We start from the raw sequence: 19,446 nt of genomic DNA, 5'->3' as shown, positions 1-19,446 counted from the left end.
TGCTCCATTTTCACATGCTCCAAAGAATTGCATGAATTTAGAGAAATATGATAAGATGGAAGTAGTGGGGAATAAAGGTCAAGGGAGAGAGGTTCAGTGACCTGTTCATGCCCTCTTGGCTATTACGGCAGAGCCAAGACCAGAATCAACGTCTTACGGAAGCAGGTTTCAAACTTTCAGTTTGTGATGCTCAACAACCAACTAATCTGAATGTTGGACCTTTGACCTAAAGACTTTATTTTTGACTCATACAATACATATAATAAAAACTAGCAGGGAATAAAGTACTTAGCTTTTCAGTATCAGTGCTAGAGACAATAAAGGTGGCTATTCCTAAGAGGCTTTGTATAGCTCCCAGATGCACAGGGACTTCTTCATGCAGTAACTAAAAGAAGAAGTTAGTAATGGATGTCAGGATGTTCCAACCTGCTTCTTCTATATATTGTAACTAGGACATGGGCTGAACATCCTAGAACCTTACTCTTGCTATAGGATCCAAACCATGTATCATTCCACAGTTGCTGTTTCAGCTTATCACTTGGTTAGGGAGCTCAGGTGTTCAAACAAAAACTGTCTACGATAACTCTGCAAAGGAGAAATGAAACTGAAACTTCAGGAGATTGTTCATTTGTTCATTCATCCTTCCAACAATAATTGGACACGTATTACATATCAGAAACTGTTAGACAGATACTATTGCTGAAATAATATGTTCTATGTCTTACCTTCAATGGGAAATGGAGATACAATATTGTAAGGCTCATAAACTACACATGAAGTGTTATAATATCAGTTGAAGTTAGACTAAACATAAGCAACCCTTAAAATAACAGTTACCAATAATAAGCAAAGAAGAAAAAATGGAACCATAAAAAATATTCAATTAGTCTAAAAGAGGAAAAAAAGGAGGAAAAAGGAAATAGCATATAAGACAGAAAAAATAGCTAAATGACAGATTTAATCATATCAGTAATCATATTAAAATACAGTTTAAATACTTATTGAAAGGCAGAGATTGTTAGATTGAATAAAAAATAAAGACCCAATCATATGCTGCTTCAATCAACATATTTTAAATGTAAAGAAACAAATAGATTAAAGGATGTAAAAAGATATAATAAGCTAACACTAGTTAAAAGAAAGCTGGGATAGCTAAGAAAAAGAAGATTTTAAACCAAAGTATATTACCAGGGATAAGGAAGTTATTTCATAGTAACAAAGTGGTCAATTAATGAAGAGGAAATAGGAATCCTAAATATTTGTGCACCTAATAACATATCTTCAAAATACAAGCAGCAAAAAATGACAGAATAGATCCATAATTATACTCAGGTTAGTAACAGTCTCTCAAAAATTGCTTTTTAGGGCTTCCCTGCTGGCGCAGTGGTTGAGAGTCCACCTGCCGATGCAGGGGACACGGGTTCGTGCCCCGGTCCGGGAAGATCCCACATGCCGCGGAGCGGCTGGGCCCGTGAGCCATGGCCGCTGAGCCTGCGCATCCAGAGCCTGTGCTCCGCAACTGGGGAGGCCACGGCAGTGGGAGGCCCGCATACCGCAAAAAAAAAAAAAAAAAAAAAAATGCTTTTTAGAAAGTAGATACAAAAATTCAGTAAGGATATGGAAATAACAGTAACTTGAACTATCTGACATGTATAAAACTCTACTGAACAAAAGAATATGCAGTCTTTTAAACTGTGAATGTGGAACATTCACAGGATAGACCCTATTATAGGCTATAAACTAAGCCTCAATAAATTTATAAAGGATCCAAGTCATATCAAGTATATTCTCTAAGGCCAATAGACTGCAATTAGAAATTCATAACATAGAGAACTCCAAAAAAGCTCTCACATATGTGGAAACTAACACAGTTTTAATAACCCATGGGTCAAAGAAATCAAAATAAAACTTAGAGAGTATTTTGAACAGGATGAAAATGAGAAAAAAATCTGTGGGATGCCACTAAGGCAATATTTAGGGAGGGTGGCACTTAGAGCACTAAATGTCTATATTAGAAAAAACAGATTTTTCTCAAATCATTGGCTTCAGCTTTAATAGAAAAAGTATCATGAATTAAACTCAAAGTAAATAGAAGAAACAATAAAGATCAGAGCCAAAATAGATTAAATAAAAATTAGCAGAAGGAACTTTATCAACTTGATGAAGGGAGTCTACCAAAAACCTACAACTAATGTTATACTTAATGTTCAAAGACAATGTTTTTTCCTTAAGATCAAGAATAAGACTAGGATGTCCACTTTCACCACTTCTATTCAACACTGTATCGGACATCCTAATAAGTACAATAAGACAACCAAAATAAATAAATAAAACCATCTAGACTGGAAAGAAGAAGTAAAATTGTCTTTATTTGTAGACAACAATATTGTCTATGGAAAAACAATCAATCTACCGAGATACCAGTAGAACTAGTGAGTTTATCAAGGTTGCAGGATGTAAGATCAATATAGAAAAGTCAACTACATTTGAATATACTAACAATATCTAAATTAAGAAAATTAAAACTAACAAAATGATGCTATTTAAAATAACAAAAATATGAAATACTCAGTGATAGATCTGGCAAAAGAAATGCAAGACCTGATCATTGAAAACTATTAAGACATCACTATGGGGAATGAAATAAGACCTAAATGAATGGAGGGATATACTGTGTTCATGGGTCGGAAAACTCAACTCTGTTGATCAACTCCCAAACTGATCTACATATTCAATGCAGATTTCTTACATATGGCACCAAAAGTACGAGCCATAAAAGAAAAAAAATTGGACTTCATCCAAATTAAAAACTTCTGCTCTTTGAAACACACTGTTAACAGAATGAAAAGACAAGCCAAATTCTGGGAGAAAAATATTTACAAATCATAAACCTGATAAAAGATGTGTAAACAATATATTATGGTCTTTCCAAACTTAAGAATAAGAAAACAAGTAACCCAATTAAAAACTGGAAAAATGTCTGAACAGATTCTTCATCAAAGAAGAGGTACAAATGAAAAGTAAGCATGCAAAAAGATGTTAACATGATTAGTACTAGCTGTTACTGAAGTATAAACTAAAACCATAATGAAGTAACACTACACGCCTATTACAAATAAGGAATTGGTACAGTGTGTACGTTGAATACTTGTTCTATCTGGGACTGAGGCAGCCCTCTATTTTTCTGAGGAAACTGAAATGTCAACTTCTGCTACTATAATCACCCACATGGACCCATCATGGAGGATGCCTATTTATAACTTGCTCTTTTAGTGGTGAGAATGTAAGGAAATGCTTTCCTCTACCTCTACAGTGAGGATGCCAGCCAACTCCTCAGAGAAGGTCTGAGGGAAACTCACTGAGGAACAAGTGATGCACATTATCAAAGGCTCCTTTCCAAGTCAGACTCAGGATGGTAGTAAGTCCTCTCCTCTAACACTTCACAGCATGTAATTAATGACACAGATGTAATCAACTGCTGCTAGAAAATATATCTAGAAAGACTTCGCATCATATATGAATGATCTCTGGCCCTTCACCTGTCTGTGGTCCCTTTCTTGTCACTGGAATGGCTTCTGAGATATGACAACAAAGGCTTGTGACAAATGGCTACATGAAAGGACTAAAGGAGGGAGGAGAGCTTTTCTGTGATTTTGAGTTTCAGAAAAGGAATACCACTTGTTAGAACTACAAAAATAAAAGTTTGCTCTGTTTGAGGAGGTGAATTAGACATATATGAAACGCAAATGAATTTCCATTCCATTTTGCAGCAAATGATATTAACTTGCTGGCTAAGACAGCAGTCATTGAGTACTGGCTATTTCAATGAAATTGGACCTTAAATTCTGCTTTCAAATTGAAGTAAAATGCCTATGATTATGATTTCACTAGCAGCTTCTTTAACGCTTTTTTGACATATATAGATGAATCAAATTTATATAATGCTGGAAAGTTTAATCCTCAAATATAAATTTTGTCTGAGTGAAGGGAAGGCCTAAAGTGATTTTTATGCATTTAACTCTATAATTATTTGTGAAAAATCAGAATTGTTAATTAGTCAATAAAACATCTGTAGTCTATTCCTGATCTATTACTTTGTATGTTGAAATAAGTTCTGTGATGACTCCCTATAAACCAGGCAATTAGAGACATGTTTTAAACTCTATAGGTCCTAACCAAGGTGCTTGAAAGATAATAGTACATTTTAATGGAATAATCTATTGAGCAAGGCTAATTTATCTTAATATTTAAAATGTACCTGAAATTTCCATGTAATATCAATATTTAAATTTGTAAAACATGCATAATGATTGTCACTCTGCATTATTAGCTATGAACATCTCCATATTAAGAAATGTTTACTAGAAGTACAGGTGTTGAAATATTATTTAATCAAATGAGAAAAAAAGATGACGTTCTAGCTCCACTGCACCATAAAGGAAAATAGATCCTGATTTATACACTTCTCCAACCTCAGGGAGGCAGAAGAACCAGCACCCTCCTGTGTATACTGATGATGTGGTACCAAGGCCACAGACTTAGAGTGTATGAATAGACAATAGGTTCTTTTTCTAACAACTGTCAGAAAGAATGTCTTTACAGCAACACTCTAAAACTAAAAAGTTATTTGGGTAGAAACTTCAAAAATCCATTTTGGGGACTTCCCTGGTGGCACAGTGGTTAAGACTCTGCCTGCCAATGTAGGGGACACGGGTTCCAGTCCTGGTCCAGGAAGATCCCACATGCCGCGAAGCAACTAAGCCCATGCACCCGCAAGCCACAACTACTGAGCCCGTGTGCCACAACTACTGAAGCCTGCGCTCCTAGAGCCCGTGCTCGGCAACAAGAGAAGCCACCGCAATGAGAAGCCGGCGCACTGCAACAAAGAGTAGCCCCCACTCGCCGCAACTACAGAAATCCTGCATGCAGCAACGAAGACCCAATGCAGAGAAAAAAAAAATCCATTTTGGACTCAAGAACACCATTTGGCAGGTTAAATAGTACCCAGGAGTACATTAATTCATTCTGAAAGACTCAATGCAAACTGCATTGCTCACAAATAGATGCCTTGTGGGATCATTTAGATTTTTATATGGCTATGTTACAAAAGCCCCGCTTTTAAATTTTTGCGGGGACAATTGATTATGATGAACTGTATAAGTTTGGGTGCTTAACTGGTCTACTATTTACCTTCTCGGACATACCCATAGTAAGAAAAATTCCCTGTTCTGTCTCGAGGTATTCCCTTAGCACCCGGTGGAGGGCTGGCCACCAACTTGGATGAAAAATCTCCATATGCCACCCCCGTTTCCCTAAATAGGTATTTGCAGTTGCCATCTACAAACAAAATCTGCAGGCCAAGCATTTGCCAAAGAATATATCCTTTAAGTGCCTAATGCCGATTTAAATTTGAGCTATCATTTCACAGAACTATGTGCTACAACAGATCTTTTTTTTTATGTGTTACTAGTTCTCAACCCTGGCTGCACCTTAGTATCGGCGATGCTATTTGTGCCAGTGCCTCTCGACCCTATATGCACATTATCAGCTCCTGAGAAGTGCTTAGAATTCTCTTTCCTGGGCTCACCCTAAACCAACTAAAAGTGTGAGCCCAGAACTTGAGTCTTTTCAAACACTCCCTGAAGCAGTTCTTATGTGAACATCAAGTTGAGACGCACCATCACAAATGACAGTAATAAAAGCAGCCAGACAGTACCCTAATAAGATTCAAATCACTGTATAAAATGATTATGCATGAATTGGCTTTAGCTTAAATAATATTCAGTTCCTGCTTTAAGTCATGAAATTAAATTGGTCCACACCAACACCAAGATTTGTAAAACAGTCACATTACCTCATCTATGAAACGTAGCATTTAATGATTGTTTTAGGGCATAGACTTTGGGGTCAGAAAACTGGAGTTCAGATCAGGACTCTCGCAGTTGCTAACTGAGTGGTCTTAACCTCTGATTCTCACTCTTTAACTAAATATGGACTGCTACTAGCATCTTCAAAGAGGATTAAATGGGATATGTGAATAGTAAGCAGTAATAGCAACCAGTAAATCAATATAATCATAGAAAAGGAGAACAAGAAATGACAACACAGTGTGTATTTCAGACAAGGGGTCACAGATCCAGAGAGTAAATGCCTCCAGATAACGCTTAATAAAAAGTCAGTGGAGTTAACCTTACTTAGTATGGCAAAACTGATCTAATAAATCCTTCAGTGAGCTGCTTGGATGAGAATTATTATGATAGACCTGTTGAAGGAAATCTCCATAATGACTGAACCTGTAGTATCTTCAGTGATTTTTACCATTTAGAATATAAATAAGAAGCTTTATCTTCTATTGTACTAGGTTACTTTTGGTACGCGGGCCTCTCACTGTTGTGGCCTCTCCCGTTGCAGAGCACAGGCTCCGGACGCGCAGGCTCAGCGGCCATGGCTCACGGGGGCAGCCGCTCCGCGGCATGTGGGATCCTCCCAGACAGGGGCACGAACCCGTGTCCCCCTGCATCGGCAGGCGGACTCTCAAGCACTGCGCCACGAGGGAAGCCCTGTACTAGGTTACTTTTAATGAAGTAATCACACATACATCCTTACTGAGATACGTTCTAAGGACAAAAAGAACTACAAAGAAATACTGACCATTACTTGGTAAGTTCTTTGTTGGTTATGGTACTGGTACAGTATTTCTGGAACAATTTTGTATGTATTACAAGACAGAAGATAAGTAAACATATTGATGCTGCAGGGAACCTGTAAACTCATGATTTTTAAAAAGAATATATTCCTTAACCATAAGTGATGATACACAGAATGTTGATTTCTAAATTCCATTATCACTAAAAAGAATCAGTGCTGATTATAGCCCCGGGATAGGGAGAGTACAAGCTGAGTCAATCAACATCTCAAGCTCCAAAAAAACAAAGACTCATGGTTATCAAGCTTAATTAACTTCACTAATACCAGGAAAATCTACTACTATATGACTCCCGATATGATGCTATGGGAATCACAAAACATCACCTATGTAGGGTTCTTCCCAAGAATGTTTAGCTGAATCCAATCATGAAGAAACAGTAAGACAAATCCAGAAGGGAAAACATTCTACAAAATTAAACTCGTTAAAAATGTCATCATCAGGGCTTCCCTGGTGGCGCAGTGGTTGGGAGTCCACCTGCCGATGCAGGGGACACGGATTCGTGCCCCAGTCCGGGAGGATCCCACATGCCGTGGAGCGGCTGGGCCCGTGAGCCATGGCCGCTGGGCCTGCGCATCCGGAGCCTGTGCTCCGCAATGGGAGAGGCCACAACAGTGAGAGGCCCGCATAACGCAAAAAAAAAAAAAAAAAAAATCATCATCATAGACAACCCCCCCGCCCCGCCCACCAAATATATGATCCTGAATTGTATTCTGGATTGGGGGATGGGGAAATCCAGCTTTTACAGACATGCTAGGATAATTATGGGACTCTGAATGTTGACTATATATCACATACTAATATTCATCAGTATTAAATTTCCTAGGTGCAATAATGGAATTGATATAAGAAAATGTTTGTCTCTTAGAAAATATAAGCTGAAGCATTTTGGGAAAACAATGCTGAAAAGGCTTTTTTATTACAAATCTTTTTAAAACTAAGCTTTACATTCTGAAATAATTTCAAAAATTTACAGAAAAGTTGCAAAAATATTATTGAAAGTTCCTGTATACCTCTCAGAGTTTCCCCCATAATTAACATATGATACCATGGTACTTCTGTGAAAACCATGAAACATACATTGTTACATTACTCTTAACTAAACCCCAGACTCTATTTGGATTCCATGGGTTTTTCCATCAGTCTTTTCTATTCCAAGACCCAATCCAAGACACCACGTTGCATTTAGTTGTCATGTCTCCTTAGTCTCTTCTGATCTGTGTGTGACAGTTTCGGAGTCTTGTTTTTATACCTAGACAGACTAGAAAAATACTAGCCAATTACCCTGTACAGTGTCCCCTAGTCTGGTTTTGTCTGATATTTTCATCATAATTAAACTGGGTTTAAGTTGGGGTTTTCAGAAAGAATATCACAGAGGTGAAACGTGCCGTTCTCATAACATCGTAACAGGAGTACATGATAGCTATGTGGCATCAGTGGCAGTGTTAATCTTCATTACTTGGTTAAGGTAGTGTTTGCAGGTTACTGTTTTTCTCTTATATTGCTTAGGTGTACATTTCTCACCACTCCTTTCAGTGCAGTTATGTTGTACCTTGTAATACAACTAAGTTCATCTGTGTTAATCTGCATACATTGAAGTACATGCTTTATGGTGTACAGTTCTTTTTGTTTATTGAAGTATGGTTGATTTACAATATTAAATTAGTTTCAGGTGTACAGCATAGTGGTTCAGTTATTTTTACAGGTTATAAGTTATTACAAGAAAATGGCTAAAATTCCCTGTGCTATACAATATATCCTTCTTATCTATTTTATATCAATACATAATAATTTGTATCTCTTAATCCCATACCCCTAACTTGCCCCTCCCCACTTCCCTGTCTTTGCTGGTAGCCACTGGTTTGTTTCCTATGAGTTTGTCTCTGTTTTGCTATACCCGCTTGTTTTATTTTTTAGATTCCACATATGATTTCCTTTTTGAGTTCTTCATTGACTTTTTTTTTGTGTGGCTGCATCGGGTCTTTGTTGATGTGCGCAGGCTTTCTCTGGTTGCGGTGAGCAGGGGCTATTGTTTGTTGTGGCACACAGGCTTCTCATTGCAGTGGCTTCTCTTGTAGCTGAGGACAGGCTCTAGGCGCGTGGGCTTCAACAGTTGCAGCACGCAGGCTCAGTAGTTGCGGCACGCAGGCTCTAGAGTGCAGGCTCAGTAGTTTGGCACACGGGCTTAGTTGCTTCACAGCATGTGGGATCTTCCCAGACCGGGGATTGAACCCATGTTCCCTGCACTGGCAGGTGGATTCTTAACCACTGCACCACCAGGGAAATCCAATCCATTGTTTTTTAATAGCATGTTTTTTAAGTCTGCACGTCTTTGTTCTTTTCTCATTTGTTTTCTATAATTGACTTCTAGTTTCATACCATTGTGGTCCAAAAAAATGCTTGATATAATTTCCATCCTCTCAAATTTGTTTAGACTTGTTTTGTGGCCTAGCATATGATCTATCCTGGAGAATGTTCCATGTGCATTTGAAAAGAATGTGTATTCTGTTTTTGGATGTAATGTCCTGTAAATATCTACTATGTCCAACTGGTTTATTGTGTCGTTTAAAACCACTGTTGCCTTATTTTCTGTCTGGATGATCTGTCCATTGATGTCAGTGGGGTGTTAAAGTCCCGTATCATTATTGCATTACTGTCAATGTCTCCCCTTATGTGTTAGTATTTGCTTTGTATGTTTAGGTGCTCCTGTATTGGGTGCATACATGTTAATGAGAGTAATATTCTGCTCTTGTATCGATCAATTTATCATTATATAATGCCCTTCTTTGTGGTTTGTTAAAGACTTTGTTTTAAAGTCCATCTTGTCTGATATGACTATTGCTACCCCCATTTTGTTTCCATTTGCATGAAATATCTCTTTCCATTCCCTCACTTTCTGTCTGCGTGTCTTCAGCTCTGACGTGAGTCTCTTGTATTATCCAAAGAGCCACCCTATGTCTTTTGCCCTATGTCTTTTGATTGGGGTACTTAGTCCATGGACACTTAAAACAGCTATTGATAGGTACCTACTTATTGCCTTTTATTACTTGTTTTTCTGTTGTTTTTATAGCTCTTCCCTGTTCATTCTTCTTGCTTCTTCCATTGTGGTTTGATTTTCCTTAGTAGTATGGTTGTGTTCCTTTTTCTTAGTTGGTAGGTTTTTAATTTGTGGTTACTGTGAGGTTCATGTATCTACTTGTTTTAAACTAGTAGTCATTTTAAGTTCAAACACACTCTAAAAGAGCCACATTTTTTACTCCCCTCCTCTGCACCATTTTTAATGTCATATTTTACATTTTCACACGTATCCCTTTACAGTTTTTTGTGGTTATAGTTGCTTTTACAATTTTTGTCTTTTAATCTTTGTACTGGCTTATGTAAGTGGTTGATCCTCAGTCCTTACTATATATTTGCCTCTCCTAGTGGAATTTTCCTTCTCCTATAGATTCCTATCTTTCCACTTAAAGACACTTTAACATTTTTTAGGATAGGCTTAGTACTGATGAACTCTTAGTTTCTGCTTGCCTGAGAAGTTCCTTTTGTATTCTAAATGATAATCTTGCTGGGTAGAGTATCCTAGGTTACAAGTTTTCCCCTTTCAGGATATTGAATATATCATGTCACTCCCTGCAAAGTTTCTGCAGAGAAGTCAGCTGATAGCCTTATGGGGATTCCCTTGTATTTGACTCTTCTTCTCTTGCTGCATTTATAATTCCTTATTTTTTGCCATTCTAATTATGATATATCTTGGTGTGGGTCTGTTTGAGGTCATCATGTTTGGAATCCTCTGTGTTTCTAATACCTGGATATTTATGTCCTTGCTCAGGTTTAGAAAGTTTTCAGCCATAGTTTCCTCAAATACATTTTCAATCCCCTTCTCTCTTCTCCATTCTGGGACCCCTATAATGCAAGTATTGGTGGGCTTAATATTATCCCAGAGTTCTCTTATTTTTATTTTTTAAAATTTGTTTTTCTTTTTGCTGCTCTGATTGGGTGATTTCCATTATTCTATCTTCCAGATCACTTACTCATTCTTCTGTATCATTCAGTGTGCTATTCATACCTTCTAGTGTGTGTTTTTTTTTTAATTTCAGGTATTGAATTCATTTCTTATTGGGTCTATTTTTTAACTTGTTAAAATTTTCACTGTGTATATCTATTCTTTTCCCTAATTTAGTTAACATTTTTATTACCAATATTTTGAATTCTTTATCTGGCAAACTGTTTGTTTCAATTGCAAATTGTTGAGGTTTTCTCTTGCTCTTTCAATTGAGAGCAATCCCTCTACCTTCTCGTTTTGGTGAACTTTCTCTGCCTCTATGAATTTAGGTGAAACAGTTACCTGTTGTGGTCCTGAAGGAGTATTCTTATGTAGGAGAGTCCCCATATAGACTGTGTCTAATGCCTTTGGTAGGAGAGCTGGATTTGATGAGGATGCAAGTCATATCTTTCCTCAGGGTGTTCTGGCAGCTATGACCTTGGTAGGGGGTGGGGCTGGAGATGGAGGGGCTAGAGCCAGGTGTGAGGCAGGACCTCCCCTCTGCTCAGTGGCCAGCAACACCCTATTGGGGGGAGTGGTCTGATCCCAAGTTGCTGGAGCAGACTCCCTGAGGGTCAGGCCTGAGCTGGCTCTATTCCGTTTAAGTATGTGTTTATCCCTCTCCCTGCACTGGGGACCCTTGCCCCAGAGGGGGTAGTGCTGAAGCAAATGGGGCCCTTGGGGGCTCTCTGCTCCTGTCTGCCTCAGACAGAAGTTCAAGCTTTCTCTGCCATGCTGCCTGTGCAGGCACCCACAACAGTTTCCCTCGCTCTGCTCAGACACAGCCTCAGGTGCAAATCCCTCTGTCCCTAACAGCTGATCCCTCTCCCCAGCCTCTGCCACCCTCGCCCTGTGGTGGAGCAACACTGCAGGGCGGGGGGGACCCACATGGACTCTGAGCATGTATGGGGGTGATGAGCTGTGATGGAGCGGCTGCCATAGAGATCTGGGCTGCTTTTGATGGGCTGCTTAAGTAAGTGCCAACAATGGCTGCCACCCCCTCACCCAGGCTCTGCCCCAGTACCTGGTAGTCTCCGTGTCCCACAGTTGAGTCTTCTCCCCAGTCACGGCTGCCCAAGATCCCATGTCTTGGGAAACCTGGCAGCTGCTAGAGCAGCCCTCTCTTCACCCTGCCTTGGGGGGCGAGCCAGTGTGCTCGTGCTGCCCACAAGCTGAGCCCAGTGTTCCCAGAGCCCTCCTGTTAGCCCTCCTGTTCCCAGAGCCTCCAACCAGCCAAGTGGTTCATGTCCCCTGTTTAGGACCCTGGGACTGGGATGTCTAATCTGTGGCTCTCACTGCTCATTCCTCAGGGCAGGCGTCCAGCCGTGTATTCTCCCTTTTCCTCTAAGTTCCCTTCCAGGCACACAAGTCCCAACCTGATGGTTTTTCTTCCCTTCCTACCTGATCATATGTGTATCTTTCTTACAGCCTTGGTTGTATAGGAGTCCTTCTGCCAGTTTCCAGTTAGTTTTCAGTGAGAACTGTTCAACATGTAGGTGTATTTCTGATGTATTTATCAAACACATGTGAGTTCCACATTCTCTTACTCCTCCATCTTGATTGATCTCCTCCTGTGACGTACAGTTCTATGTGTTTAGGCAAATACATACATTCATACATCCAATACCCAGTATCACACAGAAAAATTCCTTCACCTTGAAAGATCCCTGTACACCCTTTTCAGCCAACCACTTCCCCCCTGGGTCAATCCATGGCAAACACTCATCTGTTTTCTGTTTCTATAATGTTGCCTTTTTTAGAACAAATCATACATTATGTAGTCTTTTGGGTCTGACTTCCTTCACTTGCATTTAAGTTTCATCTACGTTGTTTCATGAATTAGTAGTTCATTTCTTTTTACTGCTGAATAGGATTCCACTCCATAGATGTACCACAATTTATCCATTACTCTGTTGAAGGACATGTTATTGCTTCCAGTTTTTTGTGATTATGAATAAAGCTGTTACAAACATTCACATGCAGGTTTTGTGTGGACATGAACTGTATAAACCCTTGGGTAAATACCTAGGAGGGCAGCTGCTGGGCTATATGGTAAGTCTAAGTTTAACTTTATAAGAAACTGGCAAGTTGTATTCCACAGTAGCTGTACAACTTTTCATTTCCGCCAGCAAAGATTAAGTTTGTTGATTTGAATCCTTGTCAGCTTTTGTTACTGTCAGTTTTCTTGTGTTATATCCATTTAGTGTATCTTCTTGTGCTATACATCTATTTTAAAGGCTGTGTTACTCATCTTTCAAATACCGCACAAAATTTTAATTAAAAAACTTCACTAAACTAAGATCCCCAGATACAAGAGTTATATCATTTTAGACTACAAAGCTCAGTAATGCCTTTTTCTTCAAATTAAAATGTTGTTACTGTTTCTAAGTATAAAAGTAGGTAAATATATAGAAAACATTACCAGTAGCTCTACCCTCCAGCGATGACCACCATTCTCTTCTAATTTTCTTCTAATTGCACACATGTGGTCAGATTATAACACATCTAAAGACCCAAAGTGTAAACCAAGAAGGAGTCTGATATGTCTGAGGAACAGAAAGAAAGCCAAACATGAAGGAAGAATGATAGTAAGCAAGGAGTGTGTAATAGGAGATGAATTTGGAGAGAGATCAGTTCAGGCAGAGCAGAGTTCTTCAATGTTGGTGTGTGTCCAAATTATGAGGCGGCCTTGTTAGAACAGATTGCAGCACCCCACCCCCAAGTTTCTGCGCCAACAGATGGAGAGTTGTGCCTGAGAACTTGCATTTCTAACAATTTTCCAGGTGTTGCTGATGCTGCTTGTCCAGGGTCTCACTTGGACAACCCTTCTTGGTCATACGACACTATGATGAGGAGTCTGATTCTTTGTTCCAAATAACTGAGAACACAGTGGAAGATTTTAAGGACAGAATGATGTGATTCTGTTTTGAATTTTAAATAGGTCATAGTGGCTGAGGTGTGAACGCTGGATCAGAAGGGACGAGATGACAAATGAGGAAGCAGTAAGCTGACTATTACTAGTGAGAAATAATGATGTCTTGAATCACGGTCAAGGAAATGTTAAAGTGTGAACGTACTCAGTATAAATTTAAGAAAAAGCTGACAAAACTTGCAAACAGATTGGGTATTAGAGTCAAAGAAGAAGAAAAAAAGGGCATGCTGAGGTCACTTGCTTGACAATGGCCCCTATGGAAGACTTGATGGGGTTGCTAATCAAAAGTTCTTATTTCAAAAATATTTAGTGTGAGATATCTGTTAATACACAATTAGAAATACCAAGTAGGCAAGTTGGATATACAAATCTGAAGCTCCAAAAAACTAATTTAAAAATTGGAAGTTATTAACCCAAAAAAACATTTATAATCATGGAACCTACTGAGGTCATTAGCATAGATCTATGGATCTCAAGCAGGGGTGCTCCCAGGGGACACTTGGCAATGTCTGGAGACATTTCTTACCATCTTTACTTAAGAGGGGACGAGACTACTGGCATATATTGACTGGTCAGGAATGCTACCAAATATCATAAAATGCACAGGAGTGCTCCTAACAACGAAGAATTATCCTACTCAGAACATCAATAGTGCTGAGGTTGAGAAACTCTTATACAGATAGAAAAATTGTCTTTCATGTATCACAGGAACAGGGGAGCATGAGGTCTTTCTCAGATATACAACTGATTGGAAGATATACCACTCATGTACATAATTTAAAAATTGCTTTTATATATATAGATATCTATATCTATCTAGAGAGCTGAAAAATAAATTAAAAATACCTTAAATTACATTATAGCTTTAGACTTAAAATGGCTGCTATTACACAGTGAAAAATAGTTACAATAAGGAAACAAGGTAAAATGAATGTAATAATAATTTAAATGAGAAACCGTGATTCACAAATCCATCAGACCACGTGCAGTCTCCAGGGTTCTGCTCTTAGATTATGCCACCTGTATACCTTTGTTGAATGAATAAATGCACAAATATATAAGCACATGAATGAACGAACATTATGGTTTAGCTCTCTTAGGTATTAAGAAATACATATAACAGGGAAACAGAAGAGGAAATCTAGCATATGAATGCAGACTCACAATTTCTGGAGTGTGGGTATCGATTCACAAAATCCCTAGAAATGAAAAAAACTTCAAAGGTGAAAAGGATACAGAAAAGGAGGAAGAGTTGAAATGAATAGAAATCCCAACTTTAGGGGGAAAAAAATCCAACATACACACGAATCCTAGCATCCTTCGACACCTAGCATCACGCCAGCTATCCACCATTACCAGAAATTTTCAGGTAAGATTTCTTAAGGCTTTATTTTCTGGAAAATATATATGAAAGCAGTGCTCAGGTCTGGGTAAAACAGATCCACATTACAGAAGATAACTTTATAGTCTACTCACTGGAACACATCTACCTCGTAAGCAAAACTGCAGATAATCTTTCACAGAGAGGTGTTAAGATCACACATCTACCATAATGTCAGAAGAAGCTGAGAGATACTGGATTAGAGGATAAATATGTTATAGGTATGAGGAGGTGACTATAGGAAAAAAACAATTCTATGCTAAAAGATGTGTGGCGAAGACCTTCTCACAGGGAAAATGAGAGAGGTACAAGAGATAAATACACTTAAGAGATATTCTGTAATCAATCTAATCACAACGAACATAAAGAGCAGATGACTTCAAATATAAAGAGGATGCTTGTAACCCACGGACAGAAATGTTTGAACTAGGGTTACCTTTCGCCAAGAAGGACAAGTTGGCCTATACCATTCACTCATTGGCCAGTGGAGTACGTGTGACAAGAATGACTCAGTCAGTGACTAGGACCTTAGGTGTTCCCCTTAAACACCCAAGGCCTATCACAACACTTTCTCCATTACAGCAATTACGTTTAGTAAATCAAGAGCTGTAAGCTGGGCTCGTGGGAAATTACAAATAAATTATTAATGTACGAACAGAAGGTTTACACACTGCATACTGGTCCACCTTAACTCTAAATCAAGAGAAGTTAAAATTGTGCTCTCTGGGAAACACGGAGCTGACCATAACTCACCCTTCCCAGTTCTTTATCTTCAAGGGCCAGGACCCCAGTGCTTTCCGTGAAGAGTTTTACTTTGACCACAGGCCGTGGATGAGTAGTGGTAAAATCTCCTTGGGTTCCCCACCTGCAATGAAGTAACAAAGATTCTCTTTGAAATGCAGCATTAATTTTGTTTTCCATGTAGATGTGTTTCCTTAGAAGGCAGATTAAGCAGTGGAGAATCTTTCATGGCTCAGAGATTTTTATCTTTGCTTCTGTTTCTGACAGATGGCACAGTCAAGAAAGAAAATAACAATAAGCTTTACAGCTTGTAATAATTTTTCAGCTGTTCTAAAAATTAGCACATTAGAGTACAAAGCACAGTGTGCCGTAAGGTTAAGGTAAAGCATTAAAGAATATATATATGTAACTGAATCACTGTGCTGTACACCTAAAACTGACACAACACTGTAAATCAACTATACTTCAATTTTAAAAGAAAGGTAGAGCATTATAGATAGAGCTATTGGAACCTATTTTATTAATTCAAACACAAATCACAACACAATTTTTATGGATGGCTGGGGAAAACTGTTAACGGTTGGAGTGTGTAAGAGGTCGTTTCTCAGAAATTATTTTTGCATGCTGAAGATTTCACACCATCTCTTCTTACAGAGTCTTCACTAGATATTTTATTTATATTTTTAAAAGTGGAGGTAATCATCTCATCCCTTACTTTACATGATTTTTTAAAGCTTCTGTCAAAAGGAAAGAAACAAGCACCATAAAGATAGGAGTGTTTTGCCATTAATTTCCCAGTACACTCTGCTAAGAAGGAAGTCAGTCTGTCGATATCTGGCTTTTCAAATCATAACAAAATAACATGCTCCCTTGGCTTATCTTTTAATTAATAGCATCTCATCTTTACCACATACCAACTCATTCTAGTCTATTTGCAGACTCAGATAGCACACACCTGATACTAAAAAATCTTATCAATGTTTCTCATAATTCTGAGATCAGACGTGATATTCAGCACAGCATAAAGAAAACACCACCGAGAAAAACAGACATAACAGGAAGAAAAAGAGAGGCTTAATGAGATAAGATTCCTGTTAAAAATAAATAATCAAATAAAAATACCAATTTCTTATTTAAAAAAAAAGTTTACCACATTCCTGGCACTGTCTAAACTTTATTTTATAAACCTTATTCAGAAAGCTGAAATACAGAAAACTGACGTAAGTATACCAAAAACTAAATAATCATGATGTCTTCTCCGATCACAGCCGTTTTAATTTTTAACATTGTGATACATGTACAGTAAAAGCAGAGGCCATTTCAATGACTGAAGAAACCTGCCTCAAGATGCACTTTGTTCTTTTGAAATTAAAGTCATACTTCAGAGGGAAGGGAGAGATTCATTCAGGATGGAAAGCAACTTAATTTCTATTTTAGATTTCTAGAAACTGATTAGCAAAGAATCTTTTTGCCATTTCATAGAATTAAGATGGTCTGAGATAAAGTAGAGCTAAAATAGGAATAAAAATAAAAATAGATTCAGAACCAAAATAAGGAAGGAGAGAACAATTCTTAATTTAGAGTGTGGAATCTTAAGCCTTGAATACAGTCAGCCGATCTGGATAACAACTCCGGAGTTGACGCCCATGACATACCCTTCTCTTTATTGAGTAACATGTTGTTAAATTTGGAAAACTAACTTTTGGAGACATTTTCTTATAACTGAAATCAATGATTTTTAGTAGTCATGTAGACACAGCCTAATAGTTTTCCACAGAATTTGCTGATCTTTTAAATTAAATTCTCTTCATAAAAATTCTTTGGTGTATTAAATCAATGATATTTTGTCTCCTCTAATGTCAAAAATCCTTTGAAACTATTATTACAGTTTTAGATGATTATTTGAAATTCCTAATCTACTCCAATATGCAGTTCTCCAAAGAGAAAAATATTGACTGACCCTATTAACCATCACTGAGGGACTTGGTGAGTTTTGTCTTTTACCCTCATCCTCCTGTAATTTTACCTGAAGGAAAGGAAATGTGTTACCAATTCCACTTTGTTGGATACAATAAGACAAATAACGTCGCACATGTAAAGAGCTGTGCTCACCCATGATCGCACGAACTTCCGGAAAACTGCCTACTAACTCAGATCCTTGACAAACAAGCATCTTCAACAACTGTTCTTCAATCTTTATTCACTGTGGTACGTCTCTCATTTACTCATTAAAACCATTTTATTGTGAACATCCTATATAAGTTGCCTAAAAGTGAGATACAATGTAAATAATAATAAAAAGAAAATCGATATTCCCACAGCTCAGGTTAAGATGGAAAATGTACCAGGACATTAGAAGAGCTCTGTTCAGGTCTGCAGTGGTCACATCTTCCTCTCGCCCCTACTCCACACTACCACCAAAGTAGCTAGGATTTTGGATTTTATGTTAATAATTCGCTAGAATTTCTTCTTCTTCTTCTTTTTTTTTTTTGCTGTACGCGGGCCTCTCACTGTGTGGCCTCTCCCGTTGCGGAGCACAGGCTCCGGACGCGCAGGCTCAGCGGCCATGGCTCACGGGCCTAGCCGCTCCGCGGCATGTGGTATCTTCCCGGACTGGGGCACAAACCCTCGTCCCCTACTTTCTTCTTAAAGGGAATATTTTCAGCATTTTACCTCTGAGTGTGTCCTTCTTCATCTCTTGTAATAGTCTTTATTTTAAAGTCTATTTTGTCTGATGTGAGAATTGCTACTCCAGCTTTCTTCTGATTTCCATTTGCATGGAATATCTTTTCCATCCCCTCATTTTCAGTCTGTATGTATCCCTAGGTCTGAAATGGGTCTCTTGTAGACAGCATATATACAGGTCTTGTCTTCATATCCATTCAGCCAGTCTAGCTCTTTTGGTTGGAGCATTTAATCCATTTACATTTAAGGTAATTCTTGATATGTATGTTCCTATTACCATTTTCTGAATTGTTTTGGGTTTGTTTGTGGAGGTCTTTTCCTTCTCTTTTGTTTCCTGCCTAGAGAAATTCCTTTAGCGTTTGTTGTAAAGCTGGTTTGGTGGTGCTGAACTCTCTCAGCTTTTGCTTGTCTGTAAAGGTTTTAATTTCTCCATCAAATCTGAATGAGATCCTTGCTGGGTAGAGTAATCTTGGTTGCAGGTTTTTCCCTTTCATCACTTTAAATATGTCCTGCCACTCCCTTCTGGCTTGCAGAGTTTCTGCTGAAAGATCAGCTGTTAACCTTACGGGGATTCCCCTGTATGTTATTTGTTGCTTTTCCCTTGCTGCTTTTAATATTTTCTTTGTGCTTAATTTTTGAAAGTTTGATTAATATGTGTCTTGGCGTGTTTCCCCTTGTAATTTTCCTGTATGGGACTCTCTGCACTTTCTGGACTTGACTATTTCCTTTCCCATATTAGGGAAGTTTTTAACTATAATCTCTTCAAATACTTTCTCAGTCCCTTTCTTTTTCTCTTGTTCCTCTGGGACCGCTATAATTCGAATGTTGATGCATTTTTATGTTGTCCCAGAGGTCTCTGAGACTGTCCTCAATTCTTTTCATTCTTTTTTGTTAATCTTGCTCTGCGGTAGTTATTTCCAATATTTTATCTTCCAGGTCACTTATCCTTTCTTCTGCCTCAG

At 38.3% G+C, this 19,446-nt stretch overlaps 1 protein-coding gene across 26 annotated transcripts in view; it reads right to left on the bottom strand.

The window, feature by feature from the left end:
• CADPS2 (calcium dependent secretion activator 2) overlaps positions 1–19,446 on the bottom strand; it is a 495,227-nt gene that overhangs the window by 242,460 nt on the left and 233,321 nt on the right. For all 26 annotated transcript variants that reach the window (XM_049714516.1, XM_049714526.1, XM_049714529.1 and 23 more), the window contains exon 7: positions 15,812–15,923. In XM_049714516.1, the coding sequence (XP_049570473.1) occupies positions 15,812–15,923 (112 nt within the window). The remainder of the gene's footprint in view (positions 1–15,811; positions 15,924–19,446) is intronic.

The sequence above is a fragment of the Orcinus orca genome, chromosome 9 (assembly GCF_937001465.1).
Source record: "Orcinus orca chromosome 9, mOrcOrc1.1, whole genome shotgun sequence".
Lineage (NCBI taxonomy): Eukaryota > Metazoa > Chordata > Mammalia > Artiodactyla > Delphinidae > Orcinus > Orcinus orca.
This window is presented reverse-complemented; position numbering and strand designations above follow the sequence as displayed.